This window comes from Oxyura jamaicensis, chromosome 14 (genome assembly GCF_011077185.1).
Source record: "Oxyura jamaicensis isolate SHBP4307 breed ruddy duck chromosome 14, BPBGC_Ojam_1.0, whole genome shotgun sequence".
Lineage (NCBI taxonomy): Eukaryota > Metazoa > Chordata > Aves > Anseriformes > Anatidae > Oxyura > Oxyura jamaicensis.
This window is the reverse complement of record NC_048906.1, coordinates 11,648,060-11,665,383: the sequence shown is the minus strand read 5'-3', so window position 1 is coordinate 11,665,383 and position 17,324 is coordinate 11,648,060. Positions and strand designations below refer to the sequence as shown.

Here is a 17,324-nt window from a genome sequence, read left to right as displayed (position 1 = left end):
ATGCGGGGCTGCCCGCGGTGCCCTGCCCTGCCTGCCGCGCCCGGCCCGCGGCGGAGAGCCCCGGCGCTGCCCGGCCGGCCCTGCGCGCAGGCGGCGGGAGGAGACTGAGCGCGACGGCCCCGCGAGCCGCGGGGTCGCCCCGCCGGCGGCTCTCCCGGCCCCTCCGGGTCCGGCTCCGGCTGCTCGGAGCTCCCCGGGAGGAGCCGACAACATGGCTTCCCCACCGCACCAGCAGCTGCTGCATCACCACAGCACCGAGGTGAGCTGCGACTCCAGCGGGGACAGCAACAGCGTGACGGTGAAAATCAACCCCCGGCAGCACCCGGGCTGCGGCTCTTCCAAGCGCTGCAAGTACAGCATCTCCTCCAGCTGCAGCTCGGGGGAGTCGGGGGGCGCCCGCAGGGCGGCCGGAGGCGGCGGCGGCCCCGGCCTCCGCCGGCAGAAGAAGCTGCCGCAGCTCTTCGAGCGGGCCTCGTCCAAGTGGTGGAACCCCAAGTTCGACTCCAACAACCTGGAGGAGGCGTGCATGGAGAGGTGCTTCCCGCAGACCCAGCGCCGGTTCCGCTATGCCCTCTTCTACATCGGTGTGGCCTGCCTGCTCTGGGGCGTCTACTTCGGCGTGCACATGAGAGAGAAACAGATCGTGTTCATGGTGCCGGCTCTGTGCTTCCTCTTGGTGTGCGTAGTGTTCTTTGCGTTCACTTTCACCAAGGCCTACGCGCGCCATTACGTGTGGACTTCGCTGGTACTCACCCTCCTGGTGTTCGCCTTGACTCTGGCTCCGCAGTTCCAGGCGCTGAATCCTCTCTCAGGAAGTGGTGACATGTCCAACCGGACGCCCCCGGCCAGTCCCGCGGACACTTGTCTTTCTCAAGTAGGCAGTTTTTCCATGTGTGTCGAAGTGCTCTTGCTGCTTTACACCGTGATGCACCTACCCCTGTATTTAAGCTTGTTTCTGGGACTGTCGTACTCGGTCCTCTTTGAGACCTTTGGTTATCGCTTCCGCGACGAGAACTGTTTTGTGCCTCTTGGAGCCGGGGCGATTTACTGGGAGTTGTTGAGTAAAGCCTTCCTTCACATCTGCATCCACGCCATCGGTATTCATTTATTTATCATGTCCGAAGTCAGGTCCAGAAGCACGTTCCTGAAAGTGGGGCAGTCCATCATGCATGGAAAAGACTTGGAAGTGGAAAAAGCCCTGAAAGAGAGGATGATTCATTCTGTTATGCCAAGAATAATAGCCGATGACTTAATGAAACAGGGGGATGATGAAAGTGAAAACTCCGTCAAACGCCATTCCACCTCAAGCCCCAAAAACAGGAAGAAGAAGCCCTCCATCCAGAAAACCCCCATAATATTCCGCCCGTTTAAAATGCAGCAGATAGAGCAGGTGAGCATTTTGTTTGCAGATATCGTTGGCTTCACGAAAATGAGCGCCAATAAATCTGCCCACGCGCTGGTGGGGCTCCTGAATGACCTGTTTGGACGTTTCGACCGCCTGTGCGAGGACACCAAATGCGAGAAGATAAGCACTTTGGGAGACTGCTACTACTGCGTAGCTGGCTGCCCAGAGCCCCGGGCAGACCACGCTTACTGCTGCATTGAGATGGGCTTGGGTATGATTAAAGCCATCGAGCAGTTTTGCCAGGAGAAGAAAGAAATGGTGAACATGAGAGTCGGCGTCCATACCGGGACAGTCCTGTGTGGCATCCTGGGAATGAGGAGGTTCAAGTTCGACGTGTGGTCCAACGATGTCAATTTGGCCAATCTGATGGAGCAGCTGGGGGTGGCTGGAAAAGTCCACATCTCGGAAGCTACTGCAAAATATTTGGATGATCGTTATGAAATGGAGGATGGAAAGGTGACCGAGCGCGTTGGTCAGAGCGTGGTAGCTGACCAGTTAAAAGGTACGTGCTTTTATTTTGTATTTGGTTCTTTTTTTTTTCCCTTTTACGAGGGAATATTTTTTCCCCAGTACGTGTTTTATGCTCGTTGACTTGCAAACTGAACGTGCTTTACGCATATCTCTGCGTGCTGGTGATCAGAAACGCCAAGGGAATTACGGAGTGAAAGATGCCATGGAGATAAGTGTGAAGGAGCTCACGCCTTTTTTTTTTTTTTTTTTTTTAGAGGGTACTCAAAGCATACTTTGACTTCAGAACTCCTTAAAATTCCTTGTGAGCTTATCGCGACGTAGGGAGGAGAAGGTTAATGTGCTTGCTGTCTGCAGGAGGTTTTTGTTTTACTGTTGTGTGTCATCCTTTAATTCAGTAAATAAACTTGTTAATTGACTTCATGTGCCATACATACAGCATATGTGTTTTGCAAAATTATGTATATCTGTGAAAAGTTTTTTGGCACCGAAAGAGTTGGGACTGCGAAGGCATTTGGGAAAACTGACAGCTGGATTCACAGAAAGAAGTGAGCACTGCAGATTTGGCAGTTTGATAGCGAGTTGTTGCGGTTCGAAGTTAGGCTGGAAAAAGTTACTGGGGTGGTGCAGTGAGCTAGCAGATGCTCTCATTTCTGCAGCTCTAAGGATTTGGGGATGAAACTGCAAATTTGCAATTCAGGAAAGAAAATGAGGGATCGTTCGGTTCCCCTTACAGCTCGGGGCCGATACTCATTTTTCCGAAGAGATTCATTTTCAAATGAACCCCTTGACTGCTTTCCAGCAGAGGTAGCAGCACGTAGACGTGCATGCAGGGGGATTGGACGTGCTGGGGCTTTCACTCTGGGGCTCCTTGGAAAAAGCTGTCCGTCTCCAGCACCGCGCTTTTGTCTCTCCGAGGTGCGTGTGTCTGCAGCGGCGGTGCTCCAAAGTGGAGGGCAGACAAACGAAAAGGAGCGTGGAATGCGTTGCAGCCCCTTCCGTGCGACGCGGGTTTATTTGCTCAGCTTGTAAACGTGCACGTTTCTATAAGGAGAGTGCGGAAAATGGAGTGGAGGAAACCAGAGGAGTTGCAGGAGAGCGTTGTGGTGGGGAAGGAGAGGTTTGTGGCAGTAAATACGAAACGAGGCCAGGGTGGTTGTAGGAAGGTCAGCGAGTAAGGACGGGGGGAGAGCGTTGCAAAACAGCGGTAGAAGCGGTGGCGGCGGTCCGCTCGCCTGTGGCAGGTGCTTATTTTGATGTGACACAAAGACTTATTTTTGGTGAACTAGCTGTCTGTATGCATATGGCAACAGGGCTGAAATGAGAGGCTTACGGGGAGGGAAAATATCAATAATGACATTGGTGGCTGGAAGCCACGGAGCTGAAGCAGATGTGTGTCCTGAGGCTTTAGCTCTCTATTTGACTTCTAAAAATACAAATTAAGTTAATTTCTTTGAAAACTGTTGACGCTGGGGTGGTTACGTGGAAGGGTACTTTCGAGAAAAAAGGAGCAGATACAATCTCTCCGCCGGTGTAACTTGAAGCTTTTCTCGTGAAAATAAATTACATGATTTCTAGAAGAAACAGCCCTGCCATGTTTACGTTCTTATTTTCCCTTGTCTGTCTAACTTTATAGCTAAATGCAGTGTAAAGGCTGTGCTGTAGCAGCAAGTGAAATGAAGCGTTTTTGCTAAATTTATAACTGTACTCAGTGGCATTAATCAAAGTGACACAAATTGGCGTGCGGAGACTGATGGGACTGCTCTTCAATATTTTAATGTATTTGTTCATGTTTTCTAGGAGATCACAAGAGCGCTGTATAGAGCAGTTACGCCCCATGCCAGGAGTGTTTTTTCATGGCCTTTCTCAGACTTGTGTTCTGTCCTTGGTTCCATTTATTGCAAGGAGGCATGGGCTGCTCTCTCTGCAGCGTACTGATGCGGATTTGGCAGCTTCCAATGCCTTTCACGGGTCCTGCTTTAGCCAGGGCACTACGGATGAACAAGCAGCTCAGATAAGATGAAGTATGCTTTGTGGATTGGCATTTTAATGGTCTCTTCTCACCCTGAAACCTAGCTATGACAGCAGTTGGAAGATGTGGTAAGAATTACTTGAACAAGGAATTGCTTTAACAGGGGTTGTTTTGTTTATTTTTTTATTTCTTTTCTTTCCCATCTGTATTTTGTCGCGGAGCCGTAATTAGCTCACGTTTTATTATCCGTGTCTTCTATGGTTACAGAAAGCGAAGCCTGTGTGCACGCGTGCTTGCAGCGCAGGCAGCCCCGCGCCGTGCCTGCTCGACGTGCAGGTGTGCCGCAAGGTGCGGCGGTTGCCCATTTTTTCCTCTTTTCTCCGTCCTTTGCTCCACAGTGAGCTTACTTGGCTGACAGGTGAATGGCATCGAGGGGGAAAAAACAAACAAACAGGGAAATGGCAATGATAAAAGCAATCTCACAGCAGTGCCACTGCATAACAGGGGGCTGTGGATTAAAACCAGCTGCAGGGGAGGGTTTTGTTAAGGAGCCGCTCTGAGAGTTAATGCGGTGAAGTGAATTTCACCTTGTAATTAATAGTCCCCTGCCAAGCACCTGCTCGGTTTTGTGACTGAAGTACTGTTAGGAAGCTTTGCTTTACTGTTTTCCCTGAGCATTAGTTGATAGCAGCGATAGAGCAGAGGAAGTTTGTTGTGGTTGTTTAATTATGTCATGCGTCGTACTCTTTTCAAGTATCAAAGCGCAGCGGAGATAACAGGCATAAGCTTTATTTCCCTACCAATACTTCACTTCTCAGCTTCCTTTCAACCTTTGGTATCTTAATGATATCCTATTTTTTATGTTGTATGCCTAGCCTATTATCTCTTAATTGCTTGAGCTGCCGCAGCGGTTGTTGCTATCTGTCTGAGGCTAAGTCAACATTACCAAGTCAACTCCTCATCGAGCAGAACGGGGGTGCTGAGGGCTCATGTCCACCTCGGGTGGGTTTCAGGACTTCTGCCTGCATGAGAGCTGCCCTGGCACTCCGGACATGGCACGGCGCCGGCTCAGGCATACCCCAGGGTGCTGGAAGAGGTGTGCCTGGAGTCATCCTCCTGCAGCTCTGCTTGGTTGTTGGAATATGCGAGGCATAACCGAGTTTCTCCTTCCCTGTGCTGTTTCGTGTTTCGTTGGAATTTTCAGGATGGAAGTACCTTTTCTTCCTCCTTTGGCTGATCCATGATACAATGCTTCCTCGCCTCCTTATCGCAAGAAGTGCAGCCCCCGTATGTTCCTTCGTGTTTCTGACTTCTGAATTAACTAGATGGTGTTTGCAGCATGCTGACGAGGAAAGAGAGCCATTGATGGCCTTACAATGTCTTTTTGCCTGACTGCTCATTGTTTTAAGATTGCTTAGGCCTGCTGTCCTAGCAACACCTTGGATTTGAGGGGGTTATAGGGAAGCAATGTTGTAGTGATCTTTTCAAGTCCATAGATAAATCCTAGAGGTCAGTTTAATTGCATCTTCCGTGTTAATTTTGCTGTAGGATTTGAGACAATTCACTTTTTCTGTTTTCTTGCTGAGCTTCCTAGCAAATATATGTATTGAGGACTATAAAATAGCAAGCGTCACATAATACGTGAGATTACGATGTTAATGTGTCCCTTCAGGACTCTGTGGAGTCAGAGATCTCTTTTCAGGATATAAAAAGTCCTGCTTATGGAAATATTTTTGTTTTGCTCTTGGTTGTTCTTGTTTCTTCTTGGTTGTTTGCATTTCTCTTCCTTGTTACTTAGGAGGTCACAATATTGCTGTTTGCCAGCCAGCCAGCAACATTTACAGAAATACCAGGGTCACCAGCATCTTTTTTTGAGTGCTCAAAGTGCGCAAGCATGTTGGGGAAGAATGCTTGCTCTGTTTATGGAGCATAGCACAACGGAACCATGGTTTCATTTGGGACGTTTGCATGTATGCTGTTAGTCTAGTGAGAGTCATTGTGATTAAATTCCCTAAAATAATTCCTGGCTGTTCTGCCTCAAGCCACCTCCTTCTTCAGTTTGTCTCAAGGAATGGAGTTACCCCTGAATTCCTGGGAGAGCTTGGAGATACGGACACAGTTTCTCTATGGTTGCCATTTGCTTCATCGTGGAAAAAATGTCAGTGTTTCCTGTGCTCTCTGTCACTGGCTCAGCAGCTCGAGCTGTGCGTGGCCATGGGGTGCAGGTCTGGTGGCGTGAAAATCACCTGTGGCAGCCGGTGGCTCCAGCTGGTAAAGCACTTGGAGATCTGGGGCTTAATGTTTTGTCCTTTGCCGTTCTCCACTCTTCTTCTAATAACTCAAAACATTTTTAAAGAAAGCAAATCAGTTATAAAATTCACCATTTTGCCTGATATTGCAACCTTTCTGTGCAGTCCATTAAGGCTGTTATTTCTCCATAAATAGCCCGGCTGCGTGAAGGCGCGGTGGCAACCTCTGACCGATGGGATGCACGTCTCCGGGCAGGCCGCGGAACGCAGCCCTGCTTGGTGACCCGATACTCTGCTGCTCTTCGGGTTTAAGTTACAGGGAGGCAGGGCTGGTGTTCCTGAGAGAAAAAAGTCTCAGATAAGGTTATGTGGAGGCAAAGCACTGAATTTTTCTTCCCTTCCTCCCCTCTTCTAGATCAGGCAAGACCAGGGTTGCACCCAATGGTAGTAAAATCTTCCCAGCCTGTCCATCTTTCTGTCTTTTCGCGGGGCTGCATACAGAGGACCCGTGCAGTTGTGTGCTTCTCGAAGCTCATAGGTGGATGAAAAATAAGATGGAAGTTTCCCTGAACTTCCTGAGCCCAGCCTGCTGGGCCTGCTGTAAATCTAGAAGGCTTGTGCTTGTGCCAGTAGGACAGCTCAGCAGAGAGCTCTGTGCGGGTTCGTCTTTGCTGCGTGACTTGGCTAAAAGCAGCTTTAGTCTCTAAAGAGGAGATTTTAGTGAATAGTCAGTTTATCATTTTTACATCGTCTGACCTATAAACTGTTACTATTGAGGTGGAAGTCCGCGATCTTGTTGTCAAGTGTGAGACTGAAAATATAATATCACACACAGGTTGACTTCTCTCCTGTATTTTAAAAATGGGAAGTACTCAGTGACAGATAAAGAATTATAACTAGAGATAATTTGCATGAAGGCATGTTGCCAGGAAGAAGTAAATTCCACGTTGATTTAACATTTTGACATGATCTGTAATTTTACAGTGTAATAGCAAAAAGAAAAGAGATAAATAGTGCATGAAGTTGCTCAACCTTATTCTTGTCTAAGTCTTCACTTGGTAAAGATACATTTGTACTTACAAACAAAAGAACCTTATGGGAAAACCTAGTGATTATTCAACTTTCAAGATACTTTGCATGATACAATGATGGAGCTTTTTCTGAAAGTAAACATTTGTATTTTTATTTATGTATTAGTGCTAATCAGCTTTATTGCCAGGTAGGTATGACCTCTGTTGAAAGATCACTTTCTCCAAATTTTGAGGGAGATTTGCTGAGTTGCTCTTGACTTTACACAAGATCAAGTAGCAAAATATCTCTAGAAATCCCCACACCTAAGCTGTTTTTATTATTCAAGGGAAACTTGGATGCTGACCGTTGAGGCTCTGAGTTTTGATAACATACTTCTGGGGTAATTTGATTGCATGTGGTGCAAAGCCATTTGTAAGTACAGTTACTGTCTATGTACGATTCTCCACTTTGCACAGGGTGGAGCCTGGCTCTGGCCATATACTTTGTTTAACAAAGTGGCCTCCAGTTTCAATTTTTTGTATGTCCTGACACTAACAGGGAAATCAACATATGGCTTCCAGTCTGGTTGTAAGGTGTTTCTGGCTTCAGCCCTACCTCAGCGCTATTGGGTAGAGTAACAGCTTTACTAGCCCTTAAGACGTTTACATCCTCAAAGAGTTGAAGTGAGTGCAGCACGAGTGGGGCTTTATTTTTATTTTAAAACGTGGGCAAGATTAGTGTTGAAATCTGGTCCTGTAACGTTGGAGTGACACCGTAACTTCTGCTGCAGTTGGTGATTGTCTTCTGCAGAGGCTTTCTTTCATGTTCCTTTCTTTGGCTCCCCGAAATACAGTTGTTGAAATGCAAACAAGTACTCTACAAGTAAGTCAGAACTCCCTTCTTCCTTCTCTCCATTTACTTCAGTAAATCTTCAGAAGTGTGTGAGGGACTGTTTAAATGCAAGAGAACTTTCTGTTCTTTAAATAAGAGCATTGATATTGTAGCTTATAGGGGGAAAAGACTGATGGAAAAGACAAAGCACAGTCAAAAACATATTATTATATTCATCTTCTGTCACGAGGATTGAATGGATTGTTTAAAACCCTCTTCAGTTGTTTCACAATATGTACTTCACTTTTCCTTCTGGCAGGCAAAGTATGTAAGAACTTTATTCGCCACTTTAAAGCACAGTACAATTTCATTGCATTTCAAGTTGCCGTAAATTGTCCTGGAGTACTAATCAAATTAGTAAATTAACACTACTTTCTCCCTTCTGCAGCTCGTGGTTGAGCTGTCTCACTCTTGATCCTGAATCACAAGCTGACTGCATCCCTCCTGGCTCTGTAAGGAGAGACTGCTATTCCTGCTTCCGTTACAGCTGACACTTGAAAATTCCCTGCTATTTTTAGATGATTTTCAAACTCATTTCTGTCCTTCAAAAAGAAAAAAAAAAAATCCTAGCCTTTCAATTTTTAACTTCCAGTGGGAGTTGCTATTGCAAAGAAGCCAGCTAGTCACCGTAGTCGCGTTAACACATTTTAACAGGTTCTGTTACCTACGTCTGTGTTACTGTCAAGGCTGTTTCACAGGTTTGTGGGAAATGGCTGGAACTTGACTTAAAGCAAAGCCGTGCGGGTTGTGGAAGTGCAGCTGCTTGCTCCCAAGCAGCATTTAGTGAAAACACGAGGTGACAGTTGTGGCAGGAGTGGGCCGGGAGCAGCGCCACAGTGCTGTGGGCCTGGCCGGGGCCTGGGTCCGTGCTGAGGGGCCACGGCTGCCCTGGGGAAGGTTCGGCTGGAGCCAGGCTCCTCTCGATCCTCTTTGTCTGTCCTGGGTGGCACTGGAGGCCTGTGCTGCCCTTCCAAACCAACTTGTTTTCATCGCATGAATGTTCTCTTTCCTTGTTTCCAGAAACGATCTAGCCTAGAGTGCTAGGCCTACCCGATACGTGGCTTTAGGGTTAGGTAGGTTTCATGATTCTAAAGTTATTTTGTGAAGGAATAAAATGTTCCAGATGTTTTTCTTCTACGAGCATCCCTCAGATTCAAAATGTCCATTACATCTGCCTGCAAACTTTTAGATTTGTATTTGCAACAGTAACTTAATGTGGGAATTCTTAGGAAAACATATAAATAACCATAAATACATGCTGCAAGTCTTTATTTCATCGACAGTGCTTCCTGTTCCTTTGAATGCACTTCTTAAGCTGTTGGCTTCATCTTGACTTGATAAATTTAGAAATCACATTATTGTCATGAAGTTGTACTACCTAGAGAAAATCCCCCAAATTGGAACAGTGACGAGGAACTGCTGGAAGAATGAAGTACACTAGCTTGCTGATGGGACCTTTCTGTTTGTGTCTTGACATATGCAGAAACATGCAAACAAAAGAAAGCATCTTTTGCTATACCTGTAATGTCTTGTTTGCCTAAGAGTGAAAGAGCAGCTGTCTTTCCTCTTGTTCTTTTCCTTTGGCTGTCAGCTGAAGGTAACCCTGGTTCCCGTGTGTGTCTGACAGGAACGGGACCGTCCCCAGTGTTTCTTCCATTGCACGGGGAGTGGAGGGACACAGAGAGAGATGAAAAGCATCCAAATGCAGCCCTCTGTGAACTAGGAGTTAACGTTGGTTCCCTTCCACTTTTGTTAGCTTATAGGCCTTTGAAGGAAAACTCACAGAATGGTTAGGTTTGGCAGGGATCTCTGGTCATCTGATATATCCTTCTGCTCAAGCAGGGAATCCTTTTCTGCCCCCTCAGAGATAAGAAGGAGAAGGTGAAAGCAAAACTAGTTTATAATCAGTATTAGCAATTATTCTTACATTTTATGAGCTAAAATGGTGAGAGGTTGACTGTTCAACAGCACAATAAGCAAAAAGAAAGTTGGTAATTGAAATAAAATGTGCTTTGAAATGTTGATTCAGCCTGTAGGAAATGTAAGAAAACTTCTGTTTCTGATACCAGATGCTTAATTCTTTGCATTCATTAGATAAACAAGAACATTTAAAACAGAAATGGAAACTTTTTTTTTTTTTAATGTGCAGCTTGGATGTCTGACTTGAATGCATATACCTAATGCATGAAATAGAAGTTACTTTTTTTCTTTACACCTATTTTCGAAAAGCTGCCTGATAAGCTTTTGCATAGCTGTTCCTGGTAGTTCTTGAATCAAATTCTTGCAGTTATTTTTAACTCGTGTTTAGTGGACATGTGAGGTCTGTCCTGTCAGGAACGGAGTGTCTTTATCCTCTGACCGACTTGGACAGAAGTGAAACAGGTAAATCTCTTGGAAGTACTCAGGGCCTGACACGGCCGGTGTTAAAGACAGGATGTAATGAGGAAATGCTGCTGCAAGGACATTATTTGCGAAGAGCCCAAGTACAATGTTAGCTCCAAATTTCCGTTGTTTAAACAACGTGATGCTCGGTAAGAGCTGTGGGTGTTTCTAGGAAGTCTGCATTTGGGCTGTACCAGCAGAAGGAATGGCTGCAGGCTCCCAAAAGAAGAGCAAAAACCTTGTAGTGTGGCACTTGCCCACAGTGAAATTCTGCTAGCAGATCCATCAGACCTTGTTCCAAGACTTTTGTAGCCTTTTCCACCTATGCCAGTTTTCAGGACTTGGTTCTTATTTAATAACGATATGTAAAAGGGTTTTACTTGTTTTGCTTTCAGTCTGACTCCCTTTCTGTGACTAACGTTGCTACTGCAGTATGTTATGAAAGAGATTTTATCACGTATGTACATGTAAGTTACTGTTGAGACATTATGAATAATATTTAATGTTTTACTTGCTGCTTGGCAATGTAGCATCAACTGGAAGCAGAGAGCTTTCTTAAGAATACCACGTGAGGATGAGAAAATTTATTATTAGTTGTTTCATAATCCCAGTAAACCATTTAAGAGAAATGCGCACACGTGCCATGCCTTTCCCCAGTTTCTGGAATCCGTAGTGATTGCTAATTGAATTTTTCTGCTGAGGATGTTAAACTAACATGTATGTCTGAGGTTATGAAACATCGCTGCCACTGGAATCTGCTGTGGGTACGGAGCTGTAAACAAAAGGTCTCTAGTCTTCACTGAAGTCACGTTTTCCTACCTCTGTTGGAAACTTTACTCATACTTTGGTATTTGATGATAGCTTTTCGCAAAGAAGTTCAAAAATCTTTATTGCGTGAAACTGTTGCGTGAAATCTTTATTGCGTGAAACTGCAGTCAAGCTGGGGTGTCCTTTGTCCCTCCTTTAGCTAGCTGGGCTAGGGTGAAATCAAAGACATCGTGAGAACTGTTAGTACCAGTAAAACTCGTGATGCTACCATCTTATTTTTCAGACCCATGGTCAAAAATTTGAAATTAGGACTTTAGACAGCTGGTACTTCTGATGAGACAGAAGCATATCTCTAGCTGTAATCACCGGAGTAGGGTTGCCTCTGTCGGGATTGCTGGTGTGTCTGATGAGAAGTTCAGGGATGCTTGCAGGATCAGGCATAACACTGAATGTAACCTCTCACAGCTGGATTCTTCCAAAGGCAGTAAGGAAGTTCACGTGCCGATAGCCACAGCAATGTCCAGAGGCCATGGTGGGAATCCTTGTCTAAAGAATCGTATTATTTTATTATACAGGGATGGTTTACCTCTTACAATTTACTGCCTGAAAACTTTGAAGTCTAATTCCCCAGTCTGTGTACTGCTGCACATGAGCTACAAATCAAAGCAAACAGGAATATGTCATTTTGAAATGATTATGAAAAATGCACTTGTCTTTTTTTACTACTTTTCATCAAAGAGCAAAAATGGCCGAAATATAGCATTCAGCTTAGGTCAAATAAACGTGTGGTCATACTGGATGTAAGCTGGCTTGCTGGAATGTCTCCAATTCTGGTGTCAGTTTCTCTGATAACTCAGCACCTGATCACTTTTCTTCTCCTCTCTTAAAGTTTTATGTTGCTGCGCATCATTGCAGGTATAAGAACCATCCCTGTAATACATCCCAACAGTTAGGTTTTTAACGTGCTTCCTAAGAGTCTGTCTGTTTCTTCTTAAAAAAAAAAAAAAAAAAAAAAAAAACCTGTGACAATGTTTTGGTTTGGGTTTTTGGTTATATATTCCCCGTTTTATTTTATGTGTATTAGTGAGGTTGTTTTTGTTTGTTCGTTTGTTTTAGCAGAGACATAGGAATATTTGTAGAGATGTAATCCTTGTCATGGTAGGTGAGTATTTTTTGGAGAGGAATTGTTTGTTGTTGACATGTCCTTTGTGAAAACACTGGATTAACCAAATTGCCTTGTAACCTTCATTTCATGGCTGGACCTCTTCAGCCGAGTGTACTTTCTTTCCAGTTCATGGCTAGAAGTTCAGCCATTAGTGCAGGTTCGTTGAGATGCAATCCTAAAGCTTTTAAAATGATGGAGATCTCATAGGTCCAAGAGATCTCATGTGGTCAGAGCATCTAGGTCATGGGAGGCTCCGACGTATTGCACGGGTTAGAGCTAGGATCTGGTGTTTGAAGGCACCATCAGCTGCTCTAGATCAGGCTTAACTTGGGAAGAGTGCTTAGTTCTTGTAGCACGACTGGCCAGATCTTCATCAGATGGCTGGTGTTAAAAACATCAACAACAAAGCTTTGCTTAGCTATCTATATTTAATAAGGAACGTGCTAGAACCTACCCGTTGATAACAGAGGCAGGAGCACATCTAAGGCAGATTTTCAGAGTGCCTTTGTCTTTCGCTGCTGTTGCTTTAGCAGGGCCTGGGGTGCACCCGGCTTGGCAGCGCTGCCCGTGCAGGGACGGCGGGCAGAGGAGTTCGTGGTGGCCGCAGTCAGGTGCCGAGACTGAATCAGGCCATATGGAAAACATTTTTGATCAGGCACAGTGTTTTCTGAGCGCTGCAAAAAAATGTGTGCGTGACGTGGCTGTTTTTAAAATGTAGTGTGGCTGTCTGTCAAGCGTTGAATTCTGTCCAAGATTTTGAGAGGTGACAAAGTTGGAAATTGTCTTAGAACATGAAAGGAAAGTTTTTAAAGTTAGGATAGATTTTCTTGCTAGGCTTCCCTGCTTTCTGTCCTTCCAAAAGTACGGCATTTTATAAGCACTTAGATAAACTGCGTTACGTATGTATTTTGGGACTGAACTTGGACTATGATTTGCATTGTGTGAGCCTAATGGCATAGCCAGCTATGCAGCACATAGGCTCTAAGTGTGTGTGCTGGTGCTGCTGCTGTAGCAGCAGGGGCTTTGCGGTGCTGGGTTGTGCTGGCAGCACGTTATTTGTCCGAACCCTCAGAGTGCAGGATTTGTTAATTCTTGCGCTGCTTCCTACGCCCAGGAGCTGTGCCGGGCCCTGCCAGGGTTCTGTGCGGATTTTAAAGAGCAAATCTTCCTCATGCAAGCAGTGTGCTTGGTTGAAGTTGTTATAATCATTTCCTTTCAGAGGAGCCAGCTGGTTTTAATGGCAGGATTATTGATTTGGGGAGGTTGTGTGATTTTTGTGTGTGCTCATGTCGCCTGCGGGACGTTACGGTAACAATTCTCTGTGGCGGTAATGCATAAAACTGCGTTGATACACACTGAGTGCATCGGCAGTTTATGTAAATAAGAGCACTTTCGGTGTAGCAAAGGGCTTCCACATGTGAGAGCCATGCTGAAGGGTGCTCGGACGGTCCTCGCTGCTGTGTTCAGGTGATTCAGCACAAAGCGAAGCACAAGAGGAAACGCTGCAAGCACAGACGTAGGGGTTGGAAGAAGGAAGTCTGAGAGCATTTCTGAGAGGTTTTATCACCCCTTTCAATGTGTACATCAAATTATAACACCGCTGCCATGACTATTAGAGGTTGATGTTACAGAAAATTAACCAGATGACTGCAGCTGCCATTAGGTGGCCATTGGCCAGTCTCACAAAGCCAGTAATGGTCCTGTCCCTATGCTTGAGTTGATAATGCCTCTTCTACAGCCTTGTCAGGTAAATAAATAAGTTTGGGTTCTTTTTTAAGCATAATTAGATTTCTTTTTCCTGGTGGGACTCTTCCATGTCTTGTAATTTGAAGAAAAGTCCCTCCAACCCCTTTCTTTCAAGAAAGCTTAAAATACATTTTTCAATGTGTATGCACGTGGATATTTTTGTACCAGTACATATCTGAACCGGAACAAAGGGAGGATGAAATGTTATTCTTTAATATTTACTCTTTCCCTTAGGTGGTCAGGAGATAAAAATATGCAGCATGGGCCCAGCACACCAGCTGGGAAGAAGCTGTGTGTTGGGGTAACTGGGACAAACTGACTTCGTGTGCTTGCAGAGGGATGCCGTGGTTGGACAGGGCCAAGCGCTCGCTTTGAGAACTGTCTGGAGTCCCTGCCGTTAGTTTCTTCCTTGTCTGTAGCTGTGTAGCCGGTCCCTGGAAAACAGTTGTGCAGGCATCTGTCAGAATGTGTTATTTTTCTGACGTGTCCATTCAATAATCTGCCCGAGGAGGTAAGTCAGCCTTCATCAAACCCCGGATATAGCTGCAGCCAGGGGTTGTTACGTTCATGTTTTGTAGGGTTCCTGCCTGCTCTAATAAAGCTGCTGGAACAGTTGGCTTCATTGCCCTGATCTGTGAAGTTTACCATTGTTGTGTCCCCACATTTTCTCCCCATAGCATTTTCCCCCCATGTCGAGTTAAGGCAGAACACAGGGCTGAGTTGTATTTTCCCTTTTTGGTTCATCTGTATGCATTATCTGTAATAGAGTTTGGGGCCTTAGAAAGGTAAATCGGCATGGCGATACTCACATGAGAAGCCACAGGGAGATGTGGGGATACCAGGCATGTTCCAGCAGCAGGATGAAGAACAGCGGGTTCAGCACAGCAGCGCTGAAAACCCCCTCAGCGGTACGGGCAGACGCAGTATTTGCAGGGAGGAGCGTGCAAATACTCCTGAGCTGTCCCTTCGCTTCTGCGTCCCGTGCTCTGGTGGCAGGTCCTCATTAGCGGCGTTGTCCAAGCCGGTGTCCGCGTTGTTCTGCTCGGCTTTCGCTTCCTGTGCTCGTGGGTGGAACCCGGTGTTCTGCCTCCAGACTCGGAGAGGAGAAATTGCTGTCAACGCTATTTTGCAGCTTTTATTTTTTTTAGTACAAACCAGATAATGATTTATCCTTCCTACCGCAGTGTTACGGTAGTTCTGGCAGGGAGAGGGTTTTTAAGTGACATTCACTTGGGAGGACGGAAATGATTCTTTAATGGCCTAACGTTTTCAGATACTGCCTAGCATTTGGGGTGATTCATGACGTTTCCTGAACCAGAATTTACCTTTTGGATGTTGGGGAAGGAAAGAACATACCGCAGCGGCGGTAGTGTATCCAAGATGCTTCTTGTTGTTGTTTCAGTGAGATCTCCCCAAAGGAAATTTCAAGACCTTTAGCACTTGGCGGAGCCTCCACTTGTCCCGTGTGTGGAAGAAAGGATTGATTCAGTACATTTATCCGGCTGACATTTGGCTGGTTTGAATACATATTCCACTTGGTGTGGCTGGTCGTGTGAATATGTTCGGATGTGAACCTGTCTCCACGTGTGGAGAAATTGGAGTTTTTCAGCTATCTGTGTGTGTAGGTATATAGTTGCAGTATTATCAGCCAAAACAACAGGGAGACCAAGTGCGTAAATGACACCGGAAAATCTGAAAGGTAAGCACTAACTCTAGTGCTTACAGCACAGGCAGTAGGTGGCCAAGTTCCTTCATGTTCACCTTTAAAATTAGCTATTTTGGCATTCGGAACTTTAATGTCCAAATTTTGAAACATACTGCAGTCTTTTAATTTATTTCTATTTTTAAAACCTACTTAATAGCTAGGAGGTTAGTTTGCAAAGACATGTTTCAAGGGAAGCAGAAGTGAAAGAGGGAGAGACGGTGGATTTTTGGTCCGGTGGGACATGGCTCGTTCCCCCAGGGCGGCCGTGCCCCTGGCTTCCCAAAGGTCGGGCGCTGGGGGCTCTGCTGGGACCAGTTTTTCTTTCTGGGTTACCCGTTACGTTCCTGACTGATTCTAGGGGCCGCATTTCGGAGGAATTTTCTCAGTGCAGTGCAAGCCGCTGCCCGTGGTAACTTGTGTGCTTCTAAAGAAAGGTCGTATTTGCTGGTATCGCCCTCCCTGCCCCCAAAACCTGACAGCTGTTTTAAGAAGTTATTTTCAGGCTGGAACATGAAACTTGGAGGAGAACCAGCCTTCTTTATAAACAAACTCAGCAGTTCCCCCCTATTAAATATGACTCTGTACTTTTATTTACAACTTAATGTAGCTGATCATATGTTACTGCTGCAGTTTATTTCCCCCTTTTTATTTACTTTAATGTTCTTTAATGTTTGTTTGCTAATAATTCAAAAGCGTAAACAACTGGAGGTGGTGGTGGACTTTGTGGTGTGAGTTGTAATAGCATTTCCAACGCAGTTTGCTGGTGGGAAAAAGGATGTTGGGAAATAGGCAAGCTGGGATTTTCACTTATTCGCATCATGGCTTTTAGCTGCAGAACTGAAGAGCAAAACTTATTTTTGAGCAATGTCTCGCATACTTTGGTGCAAGTTCCCAAGGTCCCGTAGCACCATGGTAGCTTCTCTGAAAATATTGTGGCTTATTTAGATAAATTTTAAGTGTTTGTTTTCTTTGTTCTCTTGCAGCTGAAGATAAGCCCTGTAGGCAATACAGCAGGAAAATATTTTAATGGGACGGAAGCAGTGAAGGGAAAATAGTTATTCCTAAATTTTCTTTTGTATTTTTAATTACCCATTAGATCATATCTTCTGAGATGTAAATTAGCGATGGATTTTGTGGTGATAGGCAGAAAAACCGGGAGGGCGGTAGGGAAGTGGGAATCAAAGGGATGCTGTGTGATGGTGGGAGGGAAGAGGTGGTGAGATCTGTAGAAAGCCAACCCGGACCACTGTTCGGGGGCGTTTCTTGTTTAGCCCTTGGATGTCGTTAGTTTTGTTTCAGTAATAGAAGAAACGCAGCCAAAACAAGATGTGAAGCAAGTGGAGAGGGCCTGTAAGAGAGCAACGGAGACAGACAGAAGCCTAGAAAAGAGGAAAGGAATTGCAGCTCTTTGGGTTGGGGTGGAAGGATGGGTGGGAGGGCACTGCAAAGGGGGCAGGACCCAAGTCCTGTCCTTACACTGCTGCACCAGCACTGGGCCCGGCAGCGTGGGCGGAATGACAGCAACTTCATCATGTTAAGGATGCTAAAACACTGAAATGAAT

General features: G+C 45.5%; 1 protein-coding gene across 3 annotated transcripts in view; it reads left to right on the top strand.

The window, feature by feature from the left end:
* ADCY9 (adenylate cyclase 9) overlaps nucleotides 1-17,324 on the top strand; it is a 92,404-nt gene that overhangs the window by 10,852 nt on the left and 64,228 nt on the right. The window contains exon 2 of one of the 3 annotated variants that reach the window (XM_035340043.1): nucleotides 127-1,907. In XM_035340043.1, the coding sequence (XP_035195934.1) occupies nucleotides 212-1,907 (1,696 nt within the window). In that variant the 5' untranslated portion in view covers nucleotides 127-211. Of the gene's footprint in view, nucleotides 1-22; nucleotides 1,908-17,324 lie in introns of those variants that run through there. The other 2 variants (XM_035340044.1, XM_035340041.1) reach the window with 2 other exon arrangements.